This window comes from Oratosquilla oratoria, chromosome 15, assembly GCF_046742065.1.
Source record: "Oratosquilla oratoria isolate Oo_2021 chromosome 15, ASM4674206v1, whole genome shotgun sequence".
NCBI classification, from domain to species: domain Eukaryota; kingdom Metazoa; phylum Arthropoda; class Malacostraca; order Stomatopoda; family Squillidae; genus Oratosquilla; species Oratosquilla oratoria.
The window spans coordinates 24987570-25013334 of record NC_134791.1 but is presented as its reverse complement, the minus strand read 5'-3'; the positions used below and the strand labels follow the sequence as shown (position 1 = coordinate 25013334).

Sequence of the window (25765 nt, the reverse complement as noted above, 5' to 3'; positions counted from 1 at the left end):
AGCCACTACCTATATGGCCATGTTCAAGGGTCATCCAATCAATTGTCAGTAAAGTTGAAATAACCCATTATCAATAAATCCCGGTTGCAGAAACTAGACCGTTCTTGAAATAACAGTTTGTCGTCTGCTAATGATAATGTCCTTGGCCTATATATTACACGTACATTCATTTGTTGTTGATTTGTTTGGGTAAACTCAGCCCACAAAGTATCATATGCATCCTGTTTCACTATCTCTTAAACACAAGCATGGACATTGTGTTTAACGTACAACAGAACACCCCCACCTTTCTTGTGGTTTCTATCCTGATGAAGGTGTTTAAATCTCGCAATATTAAATTCAGCTTCGAACTCTCTACCGTTTAACCATGTCTCAGTTTTTCCTATCATATCGATATTTTCGCTTTTGACATACGCCTGTATTTCTTGAAATTTGTTCCTAATATTACGAGCATTAAAGTACATAGTTTTAAGAAACTCGTGATTATTTCTTTTTGACACATTTTGAGTTTCAATATCATGTTTTACATTATAATTTTACCGCAAGTAACGACGCCTTAACCCGTCCAGCCAGCCATTCGATGTACCAGTATATCCTTTGCTACACAAGTATATCCTTTGCTATAAGAATATACCTTTGTCCTTTGGTATACATAAACACTTAAGTGTTTATCTAAACAAACCTTAAAGCTTCGAACTGAACTACATTGCACTTGTGTAGCAAAGGACATACTCGTATAGCCAAGGATATGTTCTTATAGCGGAGGATACACTTGTGTTTGCTATTATTTGTTTTATTATTATTTGCTTGATTTTCATTTATTATTCGTTATTTGTCAATTTATTGTTATTTATTATTTACCTGTTTGTTTATTATTTAACTATACTTATGCATTTATTTATCTATTATTATTCATATAATTTTTATCTATTTTTTCTTTTATTTGTTTATCGTTTATAGTTATGGACCAAAAGGTCTCCTGTCGGCATGCTCCGCCTTTGATATCCGTTGTAATCCTTCGCTATACGAGTATATTCGTTGCCGTTTCCTTTGCCCTATTCCCCTGTACTATTAGGACAAGTAACAGTTACTGCTGGGAATTTGAGAGAAGTGCGGGATTCGAACCCATAACTAAGCGAATGCGAAGCCAGTATGCTTCTAATTACGCCACCAATGCACAAGAGAGAAAGAGAGAGAGAGCGAGTGCGCTTCAGCCCAAGTGCACCAAGTGACCAGATATCTACGAAATCCTTTTGACTCTTTGTGAAGATAGATCTTTCTCCTCCAGACTAGAGTCGTTGTGGGAATCTACTGCTTCAAGATGATCTTCCAGCTATTTTTCGCCGTGTGTCGCTGTTTCCAAGAGCTGAAGAATTGCCGAAGAGGAAATACTTCGACTTCCAAGGAACCTGACTTCGGTGGAACCGAAAACGAAGAAAACTTTGCCTCGTCGCCCGCCACCCTGACCGACTACGAAAGCCTCCTGAAGAAGAACGAAGAAACGTGCAAACGCTACAATTTTGCATCAGGATGGACTAAGGTCAGGGTCCTTGGAGAAGGTGGGTTTGGCAAAGTATTTTTACTAAGAAAGAAAAAGACGAAAATTGCTCGAAAATGTGTCCTTTCCCAGCCTACGGAATTTGGATTTTCATCGGAGGAAATCATCCACATCCAGATGAGCCATCCAAATGTACTCAAACTGTATTGCTGGGAACAGAAGGCTAACATTCTGTGTTTCAACCTGGAATATTGTTCCAGAGGAGATATCGCGAGCCATCTGATTGACCTCGAGGAAAAAGATGCCAAATCTTATTTTAAGCAGCTGTTGGATGGCGTTGCTTACATCCACGCAAGAGGCATCGTTCATAGAGATCTAAAGCCTGAAAACCTTCTTGTAACAAAAGATAAGGTTGTGAAGATCTCGGACTTTGGTCTTGCGGACTTTTTCATCGTCAACGGCAAAGAGATTCGCCTGACTGAGAAGGTGGGTACCGAATCGTACATGGCACCAGAAGTTCTACAGACCCACTGGAAGAGATACCAAGGCCCTCCTGTCGACCTTTGGGCTTGTGGCATCATCTTTTTCAAGTTGATGACCAAAAGAAAGCCTTGGTCAAGAGCTGACTTGGATGACAAGGAGTACAAAATGTGGGTTGAAGAGAGAAAGGGGCTATACAAGAAAGACGGCTGGAAGGAGCTAAACAAAGCCTTGAGGACACTTCTGAAGCTGTTGCTGGAACCGAACCCCACGCAGAGGATTTGTGGCTGGAGAAGAGTGTGCCGACATTGAGCAGATCCCGTTCATTGACGCGTATCGCATTAAACCCTTCGTCACTGATAATATTTAAAAGAGTCGTACAATTGACTTGAGCCTTTGGCTACCAGAGGCTTCCCTCAGCTGAATGAATATTACCATAAAGCTATAATTGCATTAACTTGTGCCCCGTGCTGAGGATGCCGGCTGGTCGACTGGGATGGAGCGTCTCTGCTTGCGGCGGAGCTCAGTGTGGCGGTGGTTCCAACCCTGCCAGCGAGGTGGATTGGACCGGGGTCGTGGTTGATTAGGTTCCGCGCGACAAAGTCCTTGGTAAGAGGCACCGTCTTAGCCCTCTGATAATTAAACCGAATCAGTCAATTATGTTCTCAATATGTGGTGTATTGAGGTGTCATTTATATTCATGATTTAGGAAAATATTATTAGTGTTACCACTAGAATCTGAAACTGGGAGAGGTAGTAATAGTCTACATGTGGGAGGAGGGAGGAGAGACGAGGGAAGAGGGAGAAGGAAGAGGAAGGAAGGAGGAGGGAGGAGAAAGGACGGAGGAGGGACAAGAAAGAGGAAGGAGGAAAGAGGGAGAAGAAAGACTTTTACAACAAGCTTTTGCCACAACTGGAATTATTTTGGTATTATAATACTGCGTAAATTATTGAATGACTATGGTAAATGCATGTAAGAAAGCATACTTTTTAGTGCCGATTGGTGTTTCGGTAGATAGAATTATGTTTAAGAGATTTGATGTACTTGGTTGGTGTGCGGAGACATCAACAAGACAAAAAAAAATGGGGTTGGATGATAGCAATGAAGCCATTTCCATGGGTGTGGAGACATAAAAAATGAAGAGATATATTAATTTAAATAGAAAATGTAGGAACAAGCCTGGGAATATTAAATGTGCAAATTGGTTTTGATAGGGTATAACCAACGATAGAAATGTCAAGAATGTAAGAATGAAGATCCAGTGAAGGGACGAATGAATCTTAAAGATTCAGTTCATTTTTTACCACAAAATTCAGTAACATTTACAATGATCATTATGGAAATCATTCATCATAATCAGCGACCGTTGTAGAATGGCACATGGATAAATTCGCTGTGCAATTATAAATATATAAAAAATACCAAAGAAGTCTTTTTCTACATATTCATTATAATTCATCGTTCGAAATTCTGTCTTAAGATATGCTATGTCACTCGTCAAAATTTATGTTCATGATGAGGTTTAAATCACCCCATATCGGAAGGCTAGGACGGTGCCCTTCACAGAGGACTCTGTAGCGCTGAATTTAATGAACCATGCCCTTGGTCCAACTTCGCCGGTGGCAGGGTTCGAACCTCCATTACAAAGGATTACTAAGGCGGAGAATGCCGACAGAAGACCTTTTGGTCCATTTATTATTTAGTAATAAATTAAGAAATAAAAAATATGATAATGTAAATAACATATAAAATACATAAATAAATGTACAGGTTTTGTTAATTAATAAACAAACAGGTAAATAGTAAATAATAATAAATGGACATATAACAAATAATAAATGAGAATCAAACAGACAAATAATAAAACAAAAACAAATCGTATAAAATAAATTATAATCATTACAGCATCTTGGTTAGGTGTTTATCTTAATGATTCTTAAAGCTTCGAACTGAACTACATTGCACTACCTGTGCAGAAAGTTTATTTCATTCATTAACTACACGGTTGGCGAAGTTGGTTCTACCCACTTCCAAATTGAATGTATTTGCGGACAGTTTGAGACCATTGTTTCTTGTCTGATTCTCATTCAATGTGAAAATTGTCACTTGTTGTTGTCAATTCCCTTTAGAATTTTAAAGAGCTTTATCAAGTCACCTGTGAGTCTACGCTTTTTTTTTTAGGAAAAACATTCATATGTGTTGGTCGATTTTCGTATGACTTATATCTGATATTTGGAATCAGTTTTGGGGTTCGCCGTTGTACTTTTTTCCAATCTGTCAGTGTTTTTAATGAGGTTGTGATCATACGGAAACAGCATATTCCAATTGTGTACAAACTAACAATTGATATAGCTTGTTAAAGCGCAATCAGTCCTAGAATCTTATTTTCTTTCTCTGATGCGGAAATACACTGCTTAGAGGATTTGAGATCATTACTGATAATTACGCCGAGATCCTTTCCACTATCCACTTTTGTTAACGAATTTCCAAATAACTTGTAATTACTGTTACTTTTACCTTACATTTACTTGTGTTAAATTTCATTAGCCACTGTTCAGACCATTGCTGCAGTTGATCTAAATCTTCTTAGATATCTAATTGGTTTAAGAAATCATTTGTCATTCCACACAGTTATGTATCATAAGCAAATTTGGAGACAATAGATTTCAGCCCGTGGTCTATATCATTTATGAATAGAAGTGGCCCAAGAACGGAACCCTGAGGAACTCCACCTGTAACATTTTTCCATCTAGAAGTTTTTCCATTTAAAGCAACTCTGTTTTCGATCATTCAACCAATTACTAGTCCAACTTAATAGGCTTCCACTTATTCCGTGTGAAGCTAATTTAGTAAGTAGTCTTTCGTGGGGGACGGCATCAAATACTTTTGCAAGGTCTATATATATTAAATGTATATTGATTCTTTTGTCATAATTCGAGATAACTGTGTTGTAGAATTCGAGTAAGTTAGTCATGGAAGAACGTTTCCGTCTGAAACCATGTTGGCTATCATTTATCAAACGGTTACTTGCTAAATGATGTTCGATAGCATCTCTGAAGATATTTTCCATTATTTTTCTACGATTGAAGTCAACCTTATAGGCCTATAGTTATTTGGTTTCTTTTTGTCACCTTTTTTGAATATGGGAGTAACATTAGCTAGGTTTTCATTCTGTTGGGACATCTCCGGATATGATGGATTTCTTGAAAATAATTTCTAATGGAACAACAATCTAATTTTTGTTTTCTTTTAAGATTCTTGGATGCCAACCGTCAGGCCCTGGTGTTTTATTAACTTTGAGTTTCTCTATACACCTTTTAATTTTTTCTTTTGTTATATTTACCGTAGTAAGTTTACCCTAGACTTTTCACAGGTTTCAGTTTGGAGTTCACTTTGAGGTGTTTCGTTTACGAATACCGAGCTAAAATAATTGTTTAAAATATTACACATTCCTTCATTTGAATATTCAAGTTGACCGTCAGCAGATAATAGTGGACCAATGTGATTCCTAACAACCTTTTTATCTCTAATGTAACTATAGAATTCTTTGGGATTCTCTTTGGATTTATCAGCGATATTCATTTCGTATTGTCGTTTTCGTTTTTTTTTTTTTTTGTCTTTTTTAAATCTCTCTGTATTGATACATAACTTTCATAGTCATTAGATGCACCCGAGCACTTATATTTCTTATAAGCCTGTCTCTTTTTAGCAATACTTTTTCAGTTTCTTTGCCGAGCCCCTTTGGGCGAGCCTAATTTGGGGAACGTCTGTCCTTAAAAGGAATGTAAGTATGAATCATCTTAGTGAGCGTATTTTGAAAAAATTCACACATCTGATCTACAGGTCTTTCGCTTAATTTTGCCTCCCAATCTGAAAGCTGAAGCTCCTGACGTAGTCCTATGAACTGAGCTTTACTGAAATCGGGTATTTTAGAAACACAAGTATCTATTTTAAAGTTTTTTGGGTGTTTGACTCAGTTGTGATCGCTATTTGCAATAGTTTCACTGACTTCTACATGAGTTACCATGCTTTCGCTGCTAGTGATCAAAGATCAAGTAAGTTTCCATATCTTGTGGGCTCTTTTACATGCTGAGTTAAGTAATTGTCACCAAGAAAATCAATCAAGCGACTACCTATGTGGCCATGTTCAAGGGTCATCCAATCAATGTCAGTAAAGTTGAAATTACCCATTATCAATAAATCCCGGTTGCAGAAACTAGACCGTTCTTGAAATAACAGTTTGTCGTCTGCTAATGATAATGTCCTTGGCCTATAAATTACACGTACATTCATTTGTTGTTGATTTGTTTGGGTAAACTCAACCCACAAACTATCATATGCATCCTGTTTCACTTTCTCTAAAACACAAGCATGGACATTACTTTTAGCGTACAACAGAACACCCCCACCTTTCTTGTGGTTTCTATCCTGATGAAAGTGTTTAAATCCCGCAATATTAAATTCAGCTTCGAACTCTGTACCGTTTAACCATGTCTCAGTTATTCCTATCATATCGAGATTTTCGCTTTTGACATACGCCTGTATTTCTTGAAATTTGTTCCTAATACTACGAGCATTAAAATACCTGGTTTTAAGAAACTCGTGATTATTTTTTTTAACGCATTTTGAGTTTCAATATCATGTCTTACATTATAATTTTGCCGCAAGTAATGACGCCTTAACCTGTCCATTAGAGCCATCCGATATACGAGTATATCCTTTGCTACCCAAGTATATATTTCGCTATAAAAATATATCCTTGTCCTTTGGTACACATAAACAATATAAAATAAATGGCAGTCATTGCAGCACCTTGCTTAAGTATTTACTTGTGTTTGCTATTATTTGTTTTGTTATTATTTGCTTAATTTTTATTTGTTATTCGTTATTTTTCAATTTATTATTATTTAATATTTACCTGTTTGTTTACTATTCAACAATACCTATGCATTTATCTATTTTATTTATTATTATTTATATTATTTTAATTTTATTTATTTTTTTTTTTTTTTATCATTATTATAATTTTTTCCGCATTCGACATAGTTATGGAACAAAAGGTCTCCTGTCGGCATGCTACGCCTTTGTAATCCTTCGCTATACGAGTATATTTGTTGCCGTTTCCTTTGCCCTATGTCCCTGTACTATTAGGACAAGTAACAGTTACTGCTGGGAATTAGAGAGAAGTACGGGATTCGAACCTATAACTAAGGGAATGCGAGGCCAGCATTCTTCTAATTACACAAACCAGCGCACGAAAGAGAGAAAGAGAGAAAGAGCGAGTGCGCTTCAGCCCAAGCGCACCAAGTGACCACAAATCTACGAAATCCTCTTGACTCTTTGTGAAGATAGATCTTTCTCCTCCAGACTAGAGTCGTTGTGGGAATCTACTGTTTCAAGATGATCTTCCAGCTATTTTTCGCCGTGTGTCGCTGTTTCCAAGAGCTGAAGAATTGCCGAAGAGGAAATACTTCGACTTCCAAGGAACCTGACTTCGGTGGAACCGAAAACGAAGAAAACTTTGCCTCGTCGCCCGCCACCCTGACCGACTACGAAAGCCTCCTGAAGAAGAACGAAGAAACGTGCAAACGCTACAATTTTGCATCAGGATGGACTAAGGTCAGGGTCCTTGGAGAAGGTGGGTTTGGCAAAGTATTTTTACTAAGAAAGAAAAAGACAAAGATTGCTCGAAAATGTGTCCTTTCCCAGCCTACGGAATATGGATTTTCATCGGAGGAAATTATCCACATCCAGATGAGCCATCCAAATGTGCTCAAACTGTATTGCTGGGAACAAAAGGCTAACATTGTGTGTTTCAACCTGGAATATTGTTCCAGAGGAGATATCGCGAGCCATCTGATTGACCTGTAGGAAAAAGATGCCAAATGTTATTTTAAGCAACTGTTGGATGGCGTTGCTTACATCCACGCAAGAGGCATCGTTCATAGAGATCTAAAGCCTGAAAACCTTCTTGTAACAAAAGATAAGGTTGTGAAGATCTCCGACTTTGGTCTTGCGGACTTTTTCATCGTCAACGGCAAAGAGATTCGCCTGACTGAGAAGGTGGGTACCGAATCGTACATGCCACCAGAAGTTCTACAGACCCACAGGAAGAGATACCAAGGCCCTCCTGTCGACCTTTGGGCTTGTGGCATCATCTTTTTCAAGTTGATGACCAAAAGAAAGCCTTGGTCAAGAGCTGACCTGGATGACAAGGAGTACAAAATGTGGGTTGAAAATAGAAAGGGGCTATACAAGAAAGACGGCTGGAAGGAGCTAAACAAAGCCTTGAGGACACTTCTGAAGCTGTTGCTGGAACCGAACCCCACGCAGAGGATTTGTGGCTGGAGAAGAGTGTGCCGACATTGAGCAGATCCCGTTCATAGACGAGTATTGCATTAAACCCTTCGTCACTGTAAATATTTGAAAGAGTCGTACAACTGACTTGAGCCTTTGGCTACCAGAGGCTTCCCTCAGCTGAATGAATATTACCATTAACCTATAATTGCATTAACTTGTGCCCTGTGCCGAGGATAACGGCTGGCCGACTGGGATGGAGCGTCGCTTCTTGCGGCGGAGCTCATGGTGGCGGTGGTTCGAGGTGGATTGGACCGGGGTCGTGGTTGATTAGGTTCCGAGCTACAAAATCCTTGGTAAGAGGCACCGTCTTAGCCTTCTGATAATTAAACCGAATCAGTCAATTGTGTCCTCAATATCTGGTGTATTGAGGTGTCATTTATGTTCATAATTTAAGAAAATATCATTAGTGTTACCACTAGAATCTGAAACTAGGAGGGGTAGTAATAGTTTATGTGGGAGGAGGGAGGAGAGACGAGGGAAGAGGGAGAAGGAAGATGAAAGAAGGAGGAGGGAAGAAAAAGCACGGGGTAGGGAGGAGGGAGGAGAAAGGACGGAGGAAGGAGAAGAAAAAGGAAGGAGGAAAGAGGGAGAAGAAAGAGGAAGTGGGAAGACTTTTACAACAAGTTTTTACCACAACTGGAATTATTTTGGTATTATAATACTGCGTCAATTATTGAATGACTATGCTAAATGCATGTAAGTAAGCGTAGTCTTTAGTGCAGAGTGGTGTTACGGTAGATAGACATATGTTTTAGACATTAGATGTACTTAGCGTGAATAGATCTGAATTTTATATCCAAAGTGTAATTGAAACAGGATTGAGATACTTGGTTGGGGTGCGGGGACATCAACAAGACAAAAAAAAATATGGGGTTGGATGATAGCAATGAAGACATTTCCATGGGTGTGGAGACATAAGAAATGAAGAGATATATTAATTTAAATAGAAAATGTAGGAACAAGCCTCGGAATATTAAATGTGCAAATTGGTTTTGATAGGGTATAACCAACGATAGAAATGTCAAGAATGTAAGAATGAAGATCCAGTGAAGGGACGAATGAATCTTAAAGATTCAGTTCATTTTTTACCACAAAATTCAGTAACATTTACAATGATCATTATGGAAATCATTCATCATAATCAGCGACCGTTGTAGAATGGCACATGGATAAGTTCGCTGTGCAATTATAAATATATAAAAAATACCAAAGAAGTCTTTTTCTTCATATTTATTATAATTCATCGTTCGAAATTCTGTCTTAAGATATGGTATATCACTAGTTAAAATTTATGTTCATGATAAGGTTTAAATCACCCCATATCGGAGGGTTAGGACGGTGCCCTTCACAGAGGACTTTGTAGCGTGGAATTTAATTAACCATGCCCTTGGTTCAACTTTGCCGGTGGCAGGGTTCGAACCTCCATTACAAAGGATTACAAAGGCGGAGAATGCCGACAGGAGACCTTTTGGTCCATTCATTATTTGATAATAATAAATTAATAAAAACTATAATAATGTAAATAACATATAAAATACATAAATAAATGTACAGGTATAGTTAAATAATAAACAAACAGGTAAGTAGTAAATAATAATATATTGACATATAACAAATAATAAATGACAATCAGACAAATAATAAAACAAAAACAAATCGTATAAGATAAATTATAATCATTACAGTATCTTGGTTTGGTATTTATCTTAATGATTCTTAAAGCTTCGAACTGAACTACATTGCAGCACCTGTGCAAGAAGTTTATTCCATTCATTAACTACACGGTTGGCGAAATTGTTTCTACCCAGTTCCAAATTGAATATATTTGCGGACAGTTTGAGACCATTGTTTCTTGTCTGATTCTCATTCAATGTGAAAATTGTCTCTTTTGGTGTTGTCAATTCTCTTTAGAATTTTAAAACCTGTATCAAGTCACCTGTGAGTCTACGCTTTTTTAGTGAAAACAGATTAATATATTTTAGTCGATTTTCGTATGATTTATTTTTGATATTTGTAATCAGTTTTGTGGTTTCTCCGTTGTACTTTTTCCAGTCTGTCAATGTTTTTAATGAGATTCAGTGATCATACGGAAACAGCATATTCCAAATGTGGACGAACTAACAATTTATAGAGCTTGTTAATGAGTGATGGAGTTTTGAAGTCAAATGATCGCGCAATCAGTCCTAGAATCTTATTTGCTTTCTCAGATGCGGAAATACACTGCTTGGATGATTTGAGATCGTTACTGATAATTACGCCGAGATCTTTTTCACTATTCACTTTTGCTAACGCATTTCCAAATAACCTGTACTTACTGTTATTTTTACCTTACATTTACTTGTGTTAAATTTCATTAGCCACTTCTCAGACCATTGCTGTAATTGATCTAAATCTTGTTGAATATCTAATTGGTTGAAGTAATCATTTGCCATTCCACACAGTTTTGTATCATCAGCAAATTTGGAAACAGTAGATTTTAGTCCATGGTCTATGTCATTTATATATACTATGAATAGAAGTGGCCCAAGAACGGAACCCTGAGGAACTCCACCTGTAACATTTTTCCATCTAGAAGTTTTTCCATTTAAAGCAACTCTGTTTTCGATCATTCAACCAATTACTAGTCCAACTTAATAGGCTACCACTTATTCCGTGTGAAGCTAATTTAGTTAGTAGTCTTTCGTGGGGGACGGCATCAAAAGATTTTGCAAGGTCTAGATATATTAAATCTATATTGTTTCTTTTGTCATAATTCGAGATAACTGTGTTGTAGAATTCGAGTAAGTTAGTCATGGAAGAACGTTTCCGTCTGAAACCATGTTGGCTATCATTTATCAAACGGTTACTTGCTAAATGATGTTCGATAGCATCTCTGAAGATATTTTCCATTATTTTCCTACGATTGAAGTCAAACTTATAGGCCTATAGTTATTTGGTTTCTTTTTGTCACCTTTTTTGAATATGGGAGTAACATTAGCTAGGTTTTCATTCTCTTGGGACATCTCCGGATATGATGGATTTCTTGAAAATAATTTCTAATGGAACAAGAATCTCATTTTTCATTTCCTTTAAGATTCTTGGATGCCAACCGTCAGGCCCTGGTGTTTTATTAACTTTGAGTTTTTCTCTACACCTTTTAATTTTTTCTTTTGTTATATTTACCGTAGTAAGTTTACCCTAGACTTTTCACAGGTTTCAGTTTGGAGCTCACTTTGAGGTGTTTCGTTTACGAATACCGAGCTAAAATAATTGTTTAAAATATTACACATTCCTTCATTTGAATATTCAAGTTGACCGTCAGCAGATAATAGTGTACCAATGTGATTCCTAACAACCTTTTTATCTCTAATGTAACCATAGAATTCTTTGGGATTGTCTTTGGATTTATCAGCAATATTCATTTCGTATTGTCGTTTTCGTTTTTTGTTTTTTATTGTCTTTTTAAAATCTCTCTGTATTGATACATAACTTTCATAGTCATTAGATGCACCCGAGCACTTATATTTCTTATAAACCTGTCTCTTTTTTGAGCAATACTTTTTCAATTTCTTTGTCGAGCCACTTTGGTCGAGCCTGATTTGGGGAACGTCTGTCCTTAAAAGGGATGCAAGTATGAATCATCTCAGTGAGCGTATTTTGAAAAAATTTCCCACATCTGATCTACAGGTCTTTCGCTTAATTTTGCCTCCCAATCTGAAAGCTGAAGCTCCTGACGTAGTCCTATGAACTGAGCTTTACTGAAATCGTGTATTTTAGAAACACAAGTATCTATTTTAAAAAATTGTGGGTGTTTGAATCTAAGTTGTGATCGCTATTTGTAAGAATTTCACCGACTTCTACATGAGTTACCATGCTTTCGCGGCTAGTGATCAATAGATCGAGTAAGTTTCCATATCTTGTGGGCTCTTTTACATGCTGAATTAAGTAATTGTCACCAAGAAAATCAATCAAGCGACTACCTATATGGCCATGTTCAAGGGTCATCCAGTCAATGTCAGTAAAGTTGAAATTACCCATTATCAATAAATCCCGGTTGCAGAAACTAGACCGTTATTGAAATAACAGTTTGTCGTCTGCTAATGATAATGTCCTTGGCCTATAAATTACACGTACATTCATTTGTTGTCGATTTGTTTGGGTAAACTCAACCCACAAACTATCATATGCATCCTGTTTCACTATCTCTAAAACACAAGCATGGACATTGTTTTTAACGTACAATAAAACACCCCCACCTTTTTTGTGGTTGCTATCCTGATGAAAGTGTTTAAATCCCGCAATATTAAATTCAGCTTCGAACTCTGTACCGTTTAACCATGTCTCAGTTATTCCTATCATATCGAAATTTTCGCTTTTGACATACGCCTGTATTTCTTGAAATTTGTTCCTAATACTACGAGTATTAAAGTACCTGGTTTTAGGAAACTCGTGATTATTTCTTTTTGGCACATTTTGAGTTTCAATATCATATCTTACATTATAATTTTACCGCAAGTAACGACGCCTTAACCCGTCCAGCCATCCATTCGATATACGAGTATATCCTTTGCTACACAAGTATATCCTTTGCTATAAGAATATATCCTTGTCCTTTGGTACATATAAACAATATAAAATAAATGGCAGTCATTACAGCACCTTTCTTAAGTGTTTATCTAAACAAACCTTAAAGCTTCGAACTGAAATACATTGCACTTGTGTAGCAAAGGACATACTCGTATACCTAAGGATATGTTCTTATAACGGTGGATATACTTGTGTTTCCTATTATTTGTTTTATTATTAGTTGCTTGATTTTCATTTATTATTCGTTATTTGTCAATTTATTATTATTTACTATTTACCTGTTTGTTTATTATTTAACTATACCTATGCATTTATTTATTTTATTTATTATTCATATTATTTTAATTTTTTTTTTTTTTTTCTCTTATTTATTTATCATTATTATAATTTTTTCCGCATTCGACATAGTTATGGAACAAAAGGTCTCCTGTCGGCAAGCTCCGCCTTCATAATCCTTCGCTATACGAGTATATTCGTTGCCGTTTCCTTTGCCCTATGTCCTTGTACTGTTAGGACAAGTAACAGTTACTGCTGGGAATTGGAGGGGAGTGCGGGATTCGAACCCATAACTAAGCGAATGCGAGGCCAGCATGCTTCTAATTACACCACCAGAGCACGAGAGAGAGAGAGAGAGAGCGAGTGCGCTTCAGCCCAAGCGCACCAAGTGACCACAAATCTACGAAATCCTCTTGACTCTTTGTGAAGATAGATCTTTCTTCTCCAGACTAGAGTCGTTGTGGGAATCTACTGCTTCAAGATGATCTTCCAGTTGTTTTTCGCCGTGTGTCGCTGTTTCCAGGACCTAAAGAATTGCCGAAGAGGAAATACTTCGACTTCCAAGGAACCTGACTTCGGTGGAACCGAAAACGAAGAAATCTTTGCCTCGTCGCCCGCCACCCTGACCGACTACGAAAGCCTCCTGAAGAAGAACGAAGAAACGTGCAAACGCTACAAATTTGCATCAGGATGGACTAAGGTCAGGGTCCTTGGAGAAGGTGGGTTTGGCAAAGTATTTTTGCTAAGGAAAAAAAATACGAAGATTGCTCGAAAATGTGTCCTTTCCCAGCCTACGGAATATGGATTTTCATCGGAGGAAATCATCCACATCCAAATGAGCCATCCAAATGTGCTCAAACTGTATTGCTGGGAACAGAAGGCTAACATTGTGTGTTTCAACCTGGAATATTGCTCCAGAGGAGATATCGCGAGCCATCTGATTGACCTGTAGGAAAAAGATGCCAAATCCTACTTTAAGCAACTGTTGGATGGCGTTGCTTACATCCACGCAAGAGGCATCGTTCATAGAGATCTAAAGCCTGAAAACCTTCTTGTAACAAAAGATAAGGTTGTGAAGATCTCCGACTTTGGTCTTGCGGACTTTTTCATCGTCAACGGCAAAGAGATTCGCCTGACTGAGAAGGTGGGTACCGAATCGTACATGCCACCAGAAGTTCTAGAGTCCCAAAACAAGAGATACCAAGGCCCTCCTGTCGACCTTTGGGCCTGTGGCGTCATCTTTTTCAAGTTGATGACCAAAAGAAAGCCTTGGTCAAGAGCTGACCTCGATGACAATGAGTACAAAATGTGGGTTGAAGAGAGAAAGGGGCTATACAAGAAAAACGGCTGGAAGGAGCTAAACAAAGCCTTCAGGACACTTCTGAAGCTGTTGCTGGAACCGAACCCCACGCAGAGGATTTGTGGTTGGAGAAGAGTGTGCCGACATTGAGCAGATCCCGTTCATAGACGCGTAACGCATTGAACCCTTCGTCACTGTTAATATTTGAAAGAGTCGTACAACTGACTTGAGCCTTTGGCTACCAGAGGCTTCCCTCAGCTGAATGAATGTTACCATAAACCTATAATTGCATTAAGTTGTGCCCTGTGCCGAGGATGCCGGCTGGTCGACTGGGATGGAGCGTCGCTGCTTGCGGCGGAGCTCAGTGTGGCGGTTGTTCGAACCCTGCCAGCGAGGTGGATTGGACCGGGGTCGTGGTTGATTACGTTCCGTGGTACAAAGTCCTTGGGAAGGGGCGCCGCCTTAGCCTCCAAATAGTTAAACCGAATCAGTCAATTGTGTCCTCAATATCTGGTGCATTGAGGTGTCATTTATATTCATAATTTAAGAAAATATCATTAGTGTTACAACTAGAATCTGAAAGTGGGAGAGGTACTAATAGTCTACATGTGGGAGGAGAGAGGAGAGAAGAGGGTGAAGGAAGAGGAAGTAAGGAGGAGGGAGGAGAAAGGACGGGGTAGGGAGGAAGAAGGAGAAAGGACGGAGGAGGGAGAAGAAAAAGGAAGGAGGAAAGAGGGAAAAGAAAGAGGAAGGAGAGAGACTTTTACAACAGGCTTTACCAGAACTGGAATTATTTGGGTGTTATAATACTTCATAAATTATTGAATGACTATGCTAAATGCATGTAAGCGTACTCTTGAGTGCAGAGTGGTGTTATGGTAGATAGACGTATGTTTTAGACAACAAATGTATTTAGCGTAGATAGATATGAGTTTTAAATCCAAAGTGTACATGAAACAGGATTGGGGTACTTGGGGGCAGTGTGTGGAGACATCATCAGGATTAAAAAATAAATAAATAAATAAATAAAACAGGGTTGGGGATGGATAGTAGCAATGAAACCATTTCCATGGACTCAGAGATATAAAAAATGCAGAAGGAGAGATTCATTTAAATAGTAGATGTTGGGACAAGCCTGGGATTCTTAAATGTGCAAATTTATTTTGTAAGTGAATAACCAACGATAGAAATGTCAAGACTGTAAGAATGAAGCTCCAGAGAAAGGACGAATGAATCTTAAAGATTCAGTTCATGTTTTACCACAAAATCCAGTAAACTTTACAATAATCATTATGGAAATCATTCATCATAATCAACGACCGTTGCAGAATGGCACATGGATAAATTCGCTATGCAATTATAAATATATAAAAAATACCAAAGAAGTCTTTTTCTACATATTCAATATAATTCATCGTTCGAAATTCTGCCTTAAGATATGGTATGTCACTCGTCGAAATTTATGTTCATGATAAGGTTTAAATCACCCCATATCGGAGGGCTAGGACCATGCCCTTCACAGAGGACTTTGTAGCGTGGAATTTAATTAACCATGCCCTTGGTTCAACTTCGCCGGTGGCAGGGTTCGAACCTCCATTACAAAGGATTACAAAGGCGGAGAATGCCGACAGGAGACCTTTTGGTCCATTCATTATTTAATAATAATAAATTAATAAATAAAAAATATAATTAAATAACATATAAAATACATAAATAAATGTACAGGTATAGTTGAATAATAAACAAACAGGTAAATAGTAAATAATAATAAATGGACATATAACAAATAATAAATGAGAATCAAACAGACAAATAATAACAAAACAAAAACAAATCGTATAAAATAAATTATAATCATTACGGCATCTTGGTTAGGTGTTTATCTTAATGATTCTTAAAGCTTCGAACTGAACTACATTGCACTACCTGTGCAGGAAGTTTATTCCATTCATTAACTACACGGTTGGCGAAGTTGTTACTACCCACTTCTAAATTGAATCTATTTGCGGACAGTTTAAGACCATTGTTTCTTGTCTTGATTCTCATTCAATGTGAAAATTGTCACTTCTGATGTTGTCAATTCCCTTTAGAATTTGAAATACCTGTATCAAGTCACCTGAGTCTACGCTTTTTTTAAGAAAAACAGATTAATATGTTTAGTCGATTTTCGGATGATTTATTTTTGATATTTGGAATGAGTTTTGTTGCTCGCCGTTGTACTTTTTCCAGTCTGTCAATGTTAATAATATTCGGTAACCATAGGGAAGCAGCATATTCAAAATGTGGACGAACTAACGATTTATATAACTTGTTAATGAGAGATGGACTTTTGAAGTAAAAAAAATCGCTCAATCAGTTCTAGAATCTTATTTGCTTTCTCAGAGGCTGAAATACACTCCTTGGATGATTTAAGATCGTTGCTGATAAATACGCCGTGATCTGTTTCACTATTCACTTTTGTTAACGAATTTCCAAATGAGTTGTACTTACTGTTATTTTTACCTAAGTGCATTACCCTGTATTTACTTGTGTTAAATTTCATTAGCAACTTTTCAGACCATTGCTGTAATTGATTTAAATCTTCTTGAATATCTAATTGGTTTAAGTGATCATTTGTCATTCCGTACAGTTTTGTATCACCAGCAAATTTGGAAACGGTAGATTTTAGTCCAATGTCTGTGTCATTTATATATACCATGAACAGAAGTGGCCCAAGAACGGAACCCTGAGGAACTCCACTTGTAACATTTCTCCATCTAGAATTTTTTTCATTTAAAACAACTCCCTGTTTTCGATCATTCAACCAATTACTAGTCCAATTTTATAGGCTACTTCTAATTCCGTGTGAAACTAATTTAGTAAGTAGTCTTTCGTGGGGGACGGTATTAAAAGCTTTTGTTGCAAAGTCTAGATATATTAAATTTATATATACAAGCACCCGGACCTGGCTTTGCCAGGTGTGCTTGGCCTACGGCGTAGCTCGCTTCACTCGCGAAGGAGTCTTCAAAATCTCCTAAAGGAGCCTTTAGTCTCCAAAAGGAGTCGTCAAAGTCTCCCGACGTTTTCGTCAAATTCTCTCGCTCTCTCTCTCTGTCTCTCTCTTTCTCTCTCTCTCTCTCTTTGTCTTTCTCTTTTTCGTTAGGTCAATCATAAAGGCAATGAAATTTCGGAAGGTGGTCATAAAAACGCCAGGAAATTTTCAAAACTAATAAACTTTATTTTTTTATGTATATAGATTCTCTTGGCAATATTTCGTAAAGATTCTCTTAGCAATATTACGTAAAGATTCTATTGGTAACATTTCGTAAAGATTCTCTTGTTAACATTTGGTAAAGATTCTCTTGGCAATATTTCGTTAAGATTCTCTTAGCGTTATTTCGTAAAGATTCTTTTGTCAGAATTCCGTAATTCCGTTTTTATGTATATAGATTCTCTTGGCAATATTTCGTAAAGATTCTCTTAGCGTTATTTCGTAAAGATTCTCTTGGTAATATTTCGTAAAGATTCTCTGAGTCTGAGTCAGATGTGTCCCCGGGAGTTTGTATTTCCGGTGATGACTCATTTCCGGAGTAGGAGGTTGCCGATTTCTTCGTACATTCTCCGCTGGTGCCTCACCCATGTTGTTGTGTATAGTAACCGTATAAATCGTTTTCTTCCAGACCTTCCCCGCGCCAGATCACTGTTAAAACACTCACCCCGGTCCATGACCCCCTGTTACCTTTTGTTCGGGTCACGCACTTTCGTTCAGAAATCTTACTTTTGACCATTTCCATTTTTATTTAATTATATATATATATATATATAATTTTTTTTTTTTGTCATAATTCGAGATAGCTGTGTTGCAGAATTCAGGTAAGTCACACAAGAACGTTTCCGTCTGAAACCATGCTGGCTATCATTTATCAAACGATTACTTTCTAAATGATGTTCGATAGCATCTCTGATGATAGTTTCCATTATTTTTCCTACAATTGAAGTCAAACTTATAGGCCTATAGTTATTTGGTTTCTTTTTGTCACCTTTTTTGAATGTGGGAGTAACGTTAGCTAGCTTCCATTCTCTTGGGACATCTCCGGATATGATGGATTTCTTGAAAATAATTTCTAATGGAACAACAATCTCATTTTTCATTTCCTTTAAGATTCTTGGATGCCAACCGTCAGGCCCTGGTGTTTTATTAACTTTGAGTTTCTCTCTACACCTTTTAATTTTTTCTTTTGTTATTTTTACTGTAGTAAGTTAACTCTAGACTTTTCACAGGTTTCAGTTCGAGATCACTTTGAGGTGTTTCGTTTACGAATACCGAGCTAAAATAATTGTTTAAAATATTACACATTCCTTCATTTGAATATTTAAAGTTGACAATCAGCAGATTATAGTGGACGAATGTGATTCCTAACAACCTTTTTATCTCTAATGTAACTATAGAATTCTTTGGGATTCTCTTTGGATTTATCAGCGGTATTCATTTCGTATTGTCCTTTTTTTTTATTGTGTTTTTAAAATCTCTCTGTATTGATACATAACTTTCATAGTCATTAGATGCACCCGAGCACTTATATTCCTTATAAGCCTGTCTCTTTTTAGCAATCCTTTTTTCAGTTTCTTTGTTGAGCCACTTTGGGCGAGCCTGATTTGAGGGTCTGTCCTTAAAAGGGATGTAAGTATGAATCATCTTAATGAGCGTATTATGAAAAATTTCCCACATTTGATCTACAGGTCTTTCGCTTAATTTTGCCTCCCAATCTGAAAGCTGAAGCTCCTGAACTGAGCTTTACTGAAATCGGGTATTTTAGAAACACAAGTATCTATTCTAAAAAAAAAATTGGTGTTTGAATCTAAGTTGTGATCGCTATTTGCAAGAGTTTCACCGACTTCTACATCAGTTACCATGCTTTTGCGGCTAGTGATCAATAGATCGAGTAAGTTTCCATATCTTGTGGGCTCTTTTACATGCTGAATTAAGTAATTTTCACAAATAAAAAACAGTCAAGCGACTACCTATATGCCCATGTTTAAGGGTCATCCAATGTCAGTAAAATTGAATCACCCATTATCAATAAATCCCGGTTGCAGAATCTAGACAGTTCTTGAAATAATAGTGTGTCGTCTGCTAATGATAATGTCTTTGGCCTATATATACATACATACATACATATACCACGGCTTTTTCCCCCTTACAAGGGAGGTAGCCAAAAAGGGAAAGGCATAAAAACACTCCCACCCATTTCATCCCTACATACACTCCACACCCCTCCCACCCTCCCTCTCACCTGAGCACCTCCTGGATGACGGGTCATCCCTGCACCCTGCCCACCGCCCTGGGTCAGAAGCAGTGTCGCAAGACACAGCACATCCACAGCAAGGCCGCTTCATTTAATCGGCGACCCCCCCTCTCCGTCCCCCCTTGCATATAAGGAGAGGACGGGGAGAAAATCCCTTCGGGCTGCGTCAAAATTTACTCACACATACTACCCCACCCCCCACCCCCCTGCCCATTCCTCCTCATGCAATCACAACATCATCCATATACAACCATTCTCCACTCACTTCTGTCTTCCGTCCTCTCCCTTTCTTCCTCAACAGACATTCCCCTCTTCCCCAAAGCCCCCTTCACCCCATCCATCCACCTCATCCTAGGACGTCCCCTCATGTTCACTCCCTCCACATCTGCCTTCCATACCTCTTTTACTAGTCTTTCTTCACTCATTCTTTCCATGTGTCCAAACCATCCTAATATTCTTTCATCAACCCTATCTCCCAAATCCTTTTTCACCCCTGTTCTCCTCCTCACCTCCTCATTTCTCACTCTATCCAGCCTAGTAACCCCCACCATACTTCTCAGACACCTCATCTCAAACACATTCAAACTACTCCTCTCTTCTTCTCTTATGTTCCACGTTTCTGCCCCATACAGTGCTGTTGGCACAATCACTCCTTCATACAGTCTCCTCTTTGCATCCATTCCCAAATGTCTATTCCTCATTACACTCTTTAATCCACCAAGGCATTTACTCGCTTCTCTCAATCTACATTCTACCTCCACCTTCACTCCACCTTTTCCTGCTACACTTGCACCCAAGTATCTAAAACTATCCACTTCCTCCAGTCGCTCTCCCTTAATGTTCACTTCCAGTCTACTGCCACCTTCACCCCTTGTACATCTCATCACCTTACTTTTACCTACATTTATCTTTAGCTTTCTTCTATCACATACTCTCCCAAACTCTGCCACCAGCTTCCTCAATCCCTCCTCTGACCCTGCCACAAGCGCAGTGTCGTCCGCAAACAACAGCTGGCTCACCTCCCACTTTTCTCCATTTTCTTTAACCATCTCCAATCCCTGACCCACTACCCTAGCATTCACCTCTCGCACCACCCCATCCATGTATAAGTTTAACAGCCAGGGCGACATAACGCATCCTTGACGAAGTCCCACCTTTACCTCAAACCACTCACTCTCTCCATTTCTAATCCTGACACAAGCTCTACTACTCTCATAAAAACTCTTGACAGCTCCCAAAAGCTTTCCTCCTATCCCATAAATCTGCATAACCTCCCACAGTGCCTTTCTGTCTACCCTATCATAAGCCTTTTCCAGATCCATAAAAGCCCAAAAAACATCCTTCCCCTTTCCTATAGCTTTCTCACATATCTGTCTTACCACAAAGATCTGATCTACACAACCTCTACCTGTCCTAAATCCACACTGTTCCTCACCAATTACTCCTTCTGTTCCTCTCCTTATCCTCTCAATTAAGATCCTCCCATAAGCCTTCCCTACTACACTTAACAGGCTAATCCCTCTGAAACTACTACATTCACACTTGTCCCCTTTTCCCTTGTAAAGAGGAACTATACAGGCACTTCTCCAGTCCTCCGGTACTCTACCCTCTCTCCAGCAAACATTAAATAACCTCACCAACCAGTCCACCATCACTGAACCTCCCTTTTTCAGACATTCTGCATGGCATCCATCCAGACCAGGTGCCTTACCTGCTTTCATCATCTTTACAACTGCCTTCACCTCATCCTTCCTTATTTCTCCTCCATTCTCCTCACTCATCACTCATTTTCTTCGCATTTCCCACTGCAGCTATCTTTCCTTCCCTATCCTCCTTCACATTTAGCAACTCCCTAAAATATTCTGCCCATCTTCCCCTTACTGCCATCTCTTCCATTATCATCTCTCCATCTGTACCTTTTACCTTTTCTTCTCTACTTGATTCGCCTCCTCTTCCTCTCTTTATTTCTTTCCAAAACATCTTTTTATTACTTTCAAAATTTTCTGTCATACTCCTACCCCATTTCACATCTGCTCTCCTCTTTGCCTCCTTTACCTTTTGCTTTACTTCTCTTTTCTTTTCTTTGTACGTCTCATATGACTCCCCCGTCCTCTTTTGTAACCAATCTGTGAATGCTCGCTTCTTCTTTTCTACAACCTTCTTTGTTTCCTCATCCCACCATTCACTACCCTTTCTTCTATTTCCCCCTGTCCTTCTTGTTCCACACACCATCCTTGCACACTTTAAGACTCCCTCCTTGAACCATCCCCATTCCTCCTCCACACCCATCTCTGCTCCATCCTTTACTCCCACTCCTCCTTCAGCTTCTTTTCGTACTCCTTCTCCTTTTCCTTTTCATTCAAGGAGTTCACTCTAAGAACCTCCCTACCTTTTGTCCCTTTCCTCTTTCTCCATCTATCCTCCACTCTCAGCTTACCTTACACCTACATAAATTTTTTGTCATTTGTTTGGGTTAACTCAACCCACTTTCTCTAAAACACAAGCATGGACATTGTTTTTAACGTACAACAGAACACCCCCACCTTTCTTGTGGTTTCTATCCTGATGAAAGTGTTTAAATCCCTCAATATTAAATTCGGCTTCGAACAATGTACTGTTTAACCATGTCTCAGTTTTTCCTATCATATCGAGATTTTCGCTTTTGACATACGCCTGTATTTCTTGAAATTTGTTCCTAATATTACGAGCATTAAAGTACATAGTTTTAAGAATCTCGTGATTATTTCTTTTTGACACCTTTTGAATTTCAGTATCTTGTCTTACATTGTAATTTTTCCGCAAGTAACGACGCCTTAACCCGTCCAGACAGCCATTCGATATACGAGTATATCCTTTGCTACACAAGTATATCCTTTGCTATAAGAATATATCCTTGTCCTTTGGTACACAAACACTTAAACCTTAAACTTAAACAAACCTTAAAGCTTCGAACTGAACTACATTGCACTTGTGTAGCAAAGGACATACTCCTATAGCCAAGGATATGTTCTTATAGCGGAGGATACACTTGTGTTTGCTATTATTTGTTTTGTTATTATTTGCTTGATTTTCATTTATTATTCGATATATGTCAATTTATTGTTATTCATTATTTACCGGGTTTTTTCATTATTCAACTATACTTATGCATTTATTTATCTATTATTATTCATATAATTTTTATCTATTTTTTCTTTTATTTGTTTATCGTTTATAGTTATGGACCAAAAGGTCTCCTGTCGGCATGCTCCGCCTTTGATATCCGTTGTAATCCTTTGCTATAGGAGTATATTCGTTGCCGTTTCCTTTCCCCTATTCCCCTGTACTATTAGGACAAGTAACAGTTACTGCTGGGAATTTAAGAGAAGTTCGGGATTCGAACCCATAACTAAGCGAATGCGAGGCCAGCATGCTTCTAATTACGCCACCAGTGCACAAGAGAGAGAGCGAGTGCGCTTCAGCCCAAGCGCACCAAGTGACCACAAATCTACGAAATCCTCTTGACTCTTTGTGAAGATAAATCTTTCTCCTCCAGACTAGAGTCGTTGTGGGAATCTACTGCTTCAAGATGATCTTCCAGCTATTTTTCGCCGTGTGTCGCTGTTTCCAGGAGCTGAAAAACTGCCGAAGAGGAAATACTTCGACTTCCAGAGAACCTGACTTCGGTGGAACCGAAAACTTTGCCTCGTCCCCAGCCACCCTGACCGATTACGAAAGCCTCCTGAAGAAGAACGAAGAAACGTGCAAACGCTACAAATTTGCATCAGGATGGACTAAGGTCAGGGTCCTTGGAGAAGGCGGGTTTGGCAAAGTATTTTTACTGAGAAAGAAAAAGACAAAGATTGCTCGAAAATGTGTCCTTTCCCAGCCTACGGAATATGGATTTTCATCGGAAGAAATCATCCACATCCAAATGAGCCATCCAAATGTGCTCAAACTGTATTGCTGGGAACAGAAGGCTAACATTCTGTGTTTCAACCTGGAATATTGCTCCAGAGGAGATATCGCGAGCCATCTGATTACCCTCTAGGAAAAAGATGCCAAATGTTATTTTAAGCAACTGTTGGATGGCGTTACTTACATCCACGCAAGAGGCATCGTTCATAGAGATCTAAAGCCTGAAAACCTTCTTGTAACAAAAGATAAGGTTGTGAAGATCTCCGACTTTGGTCTTGCGGACTTTTTCATCGTCAACGGCAAAGAGATTCGCCTGACTGAGAAGGTGGGTACCGAATCGTACATGCAACCAGAAGTTATGCAGACCAAAAAAAAGAGATACCAAGGCCCTCCTGTCGACCTTTGGGCCTGTGGCATCATCTTTTTCAAGTTGATGACCAAAAGAAAGCCTTGGTCAAGAGCTGACCTGGATGACAAGGAGTACAAAATGTGGGCTGAAGAGAGAAAGGGGCTATACAAGAAAGACGGCTGGAAGGAGCTAAACAAAGCCTTGAGGACACTTCTGAAGCTCTTGTTGGAACCGAACCCCACGCAGAGGATTTGTGGCTGGAGAAGAGTGTGCCGATATTGAGCAGATCCCGTTGTTGGACGCGTATCGCATTAAACCCTTCGTCACTGTTAATATTTGAAAGAGTCGTACAATTGACTTGAGCCTTTGGCTACCAGAGGCTTCCCTCAGCTGAATGAATATTACCCTAAACTTATAATTGCATTAACTTGTGCCCTGTGCGGTGGAGCTCGGGGTGGTGGTGGTTCGAACCCTGCCAGCGAGGTGGATTGGACCGGGGTCGTGGTTGATTAGGTTCCGCGCTACAAAGACCTTATCCTTCTGATAATTAAACCGAATTAGTCAATTATGTCCTCAATATCTGTTGTATTGAGGTGTAAATTATATTCATAATTTAAAAAGATATAATTAGTGTTACCACTAGAATCTGCAACTGGTAGAGGTAGTAATTATCTGCATGTGGGAGGAGAGAGGAGAGATGAGGGAAGAGGGAGAAGGAAGAGGAAGGAAGGAGGAGGGAGGAGAAAGGACGGGGTAGGGAGGAGGGAGGAGAAAGGACGGAGGAGGGAGAAGAAAAAGGAAGGAGGAAGGAGGGTGAAGAAAGAGTAAGGGGGAAGACTTTTACAACAAGCTTTTGCCAAAAGTGGAATTATTTGGGTGTTATAATACTTCATGAATTATTGAATGACTATGCTAAATGCATGTAAGTAAGCATACTCATTAGTGCAGAATGGTGTTACGGTAGATAGACATATGTTTTAGACATTAGATGTATTTAGGGTGAATAGATGTGAATTTTAGATCCAGATTGTACATGATATAGGATTGGGGTAGTGTGTGGAGACATCATCAGAATAAAAAAAAAAAAAAAAAAAAAGGGTTGGGGTTGAATAAAGTTAATGAAGCCATTTCCATGGCCTTAGAGACAAAAAAAAAAAAATCAGAAAGAGATATTCATTTAAATAGAAAATGTTAGACCAAACCTGGAAATCTTAAATGAGCAAAATGATTTTGATAGGGAATAACTAACTATAGAAATGTCAAGAATAAGATCTAGTAAAAGGACGAATGAATGTTAGAGATTATATGATCAAACTTGTAGATTCAGTTTATCTTTTACCACAAAATTCAGTAAATTTAAGAAAATATCATTAGTGTTACCACCAGAATCTTAAACTAGGAGAGGTAGTAATAGTTTATATGTGGGAGGAGGGAGGAGAGACGAGGGAAGAGGAAGGAGGGAGGAGAAAGGACGGGGTAGAGAGGAGGAAGGAGAAGAAAAAGGAAGGAGGAAAGAGGGAGACGAAAGAGGAAGTGGGAAGAGTTTTACTACAAGCTTTACCAAAACTGGAATAATTTGGTATTATAATACTTCGTAAATTATTGAATGACTATGCTAAATGCATGTAAGCGAAGTCTTTAGTGGAGAATGGTGTTATGGTAGATAGACATATGTTTTAGATATGAATAGATCTGAGTTTTAGATTCAAAGTGAACATGATAAAGGATTGGATGATAGCAATGAAGCCATTTC

At 38.5% G+C, this 25765-nt stretch overlaps 3 protein-coding genes across 5 annotated transcripts in view; all 3 read left to right on the top strand.

Annotated features, from left to right (window-relative positions):
* LOC143033019 (uncharacterized) overlaps positions 1-25765 on the top strand; it is a 787267-nt gene that overhangs the window by 436981 nt on the left and 324521 nt on the right. The gene's annotated exons all lie outside the window — the stretch shown is intronic.
* On the top strand, positions 67-2290 carry LOC143033083 (serine/threonine-protein kinase Chk1-like; the record flags this gene model as incomplete). Its single annotated transcript, XM_076198282.1, has 2 exons — positions 67-83; positions 1546-2290. Coding segments are annotated over 2 exons (762 nt in total), but the record flags the coding sequence as incomplete, so codon positions are not given.
* On the top strand, positions 6005-8348 carry LOC143033082 (serine/threonine-protein kinase Chk1-like). Its single transcript, XM_076198281.1, has 3 exons — positions 6005-6034; positions 7347-7787; positions 7878-8348. Exons 1-3 carry the CDS (start codon positions 6005-6007, stop codon positions 8346-8348), a joined length of 942 nt encoding a protein of 313 aa, XP_076054396.1.

Bases quoted from the DNA above. Each gene is read 5' to 3' on its own strand.
- LOC143033082 (XM_076198281.1), top strand. From the start codon at position 6,005: ATGCTTTCGCTGCTAGTGATCAAAGATCAA. The intron at 6,035-7,346 runs GTAAGTTTCCAT...TTTCTCCTCCAG, and splicing joins TGCTAGTGATCAAAGATCAA to ACTAGAGTCGTTGTGGGAAT. The intron at 7,788-7,877 runs GTGTGTTTCAAC...TGTTATTTTAAG, and splicing joins GGGAACAAAAGGCTAACATT to CAACTGTTGGATGGCGTTGC.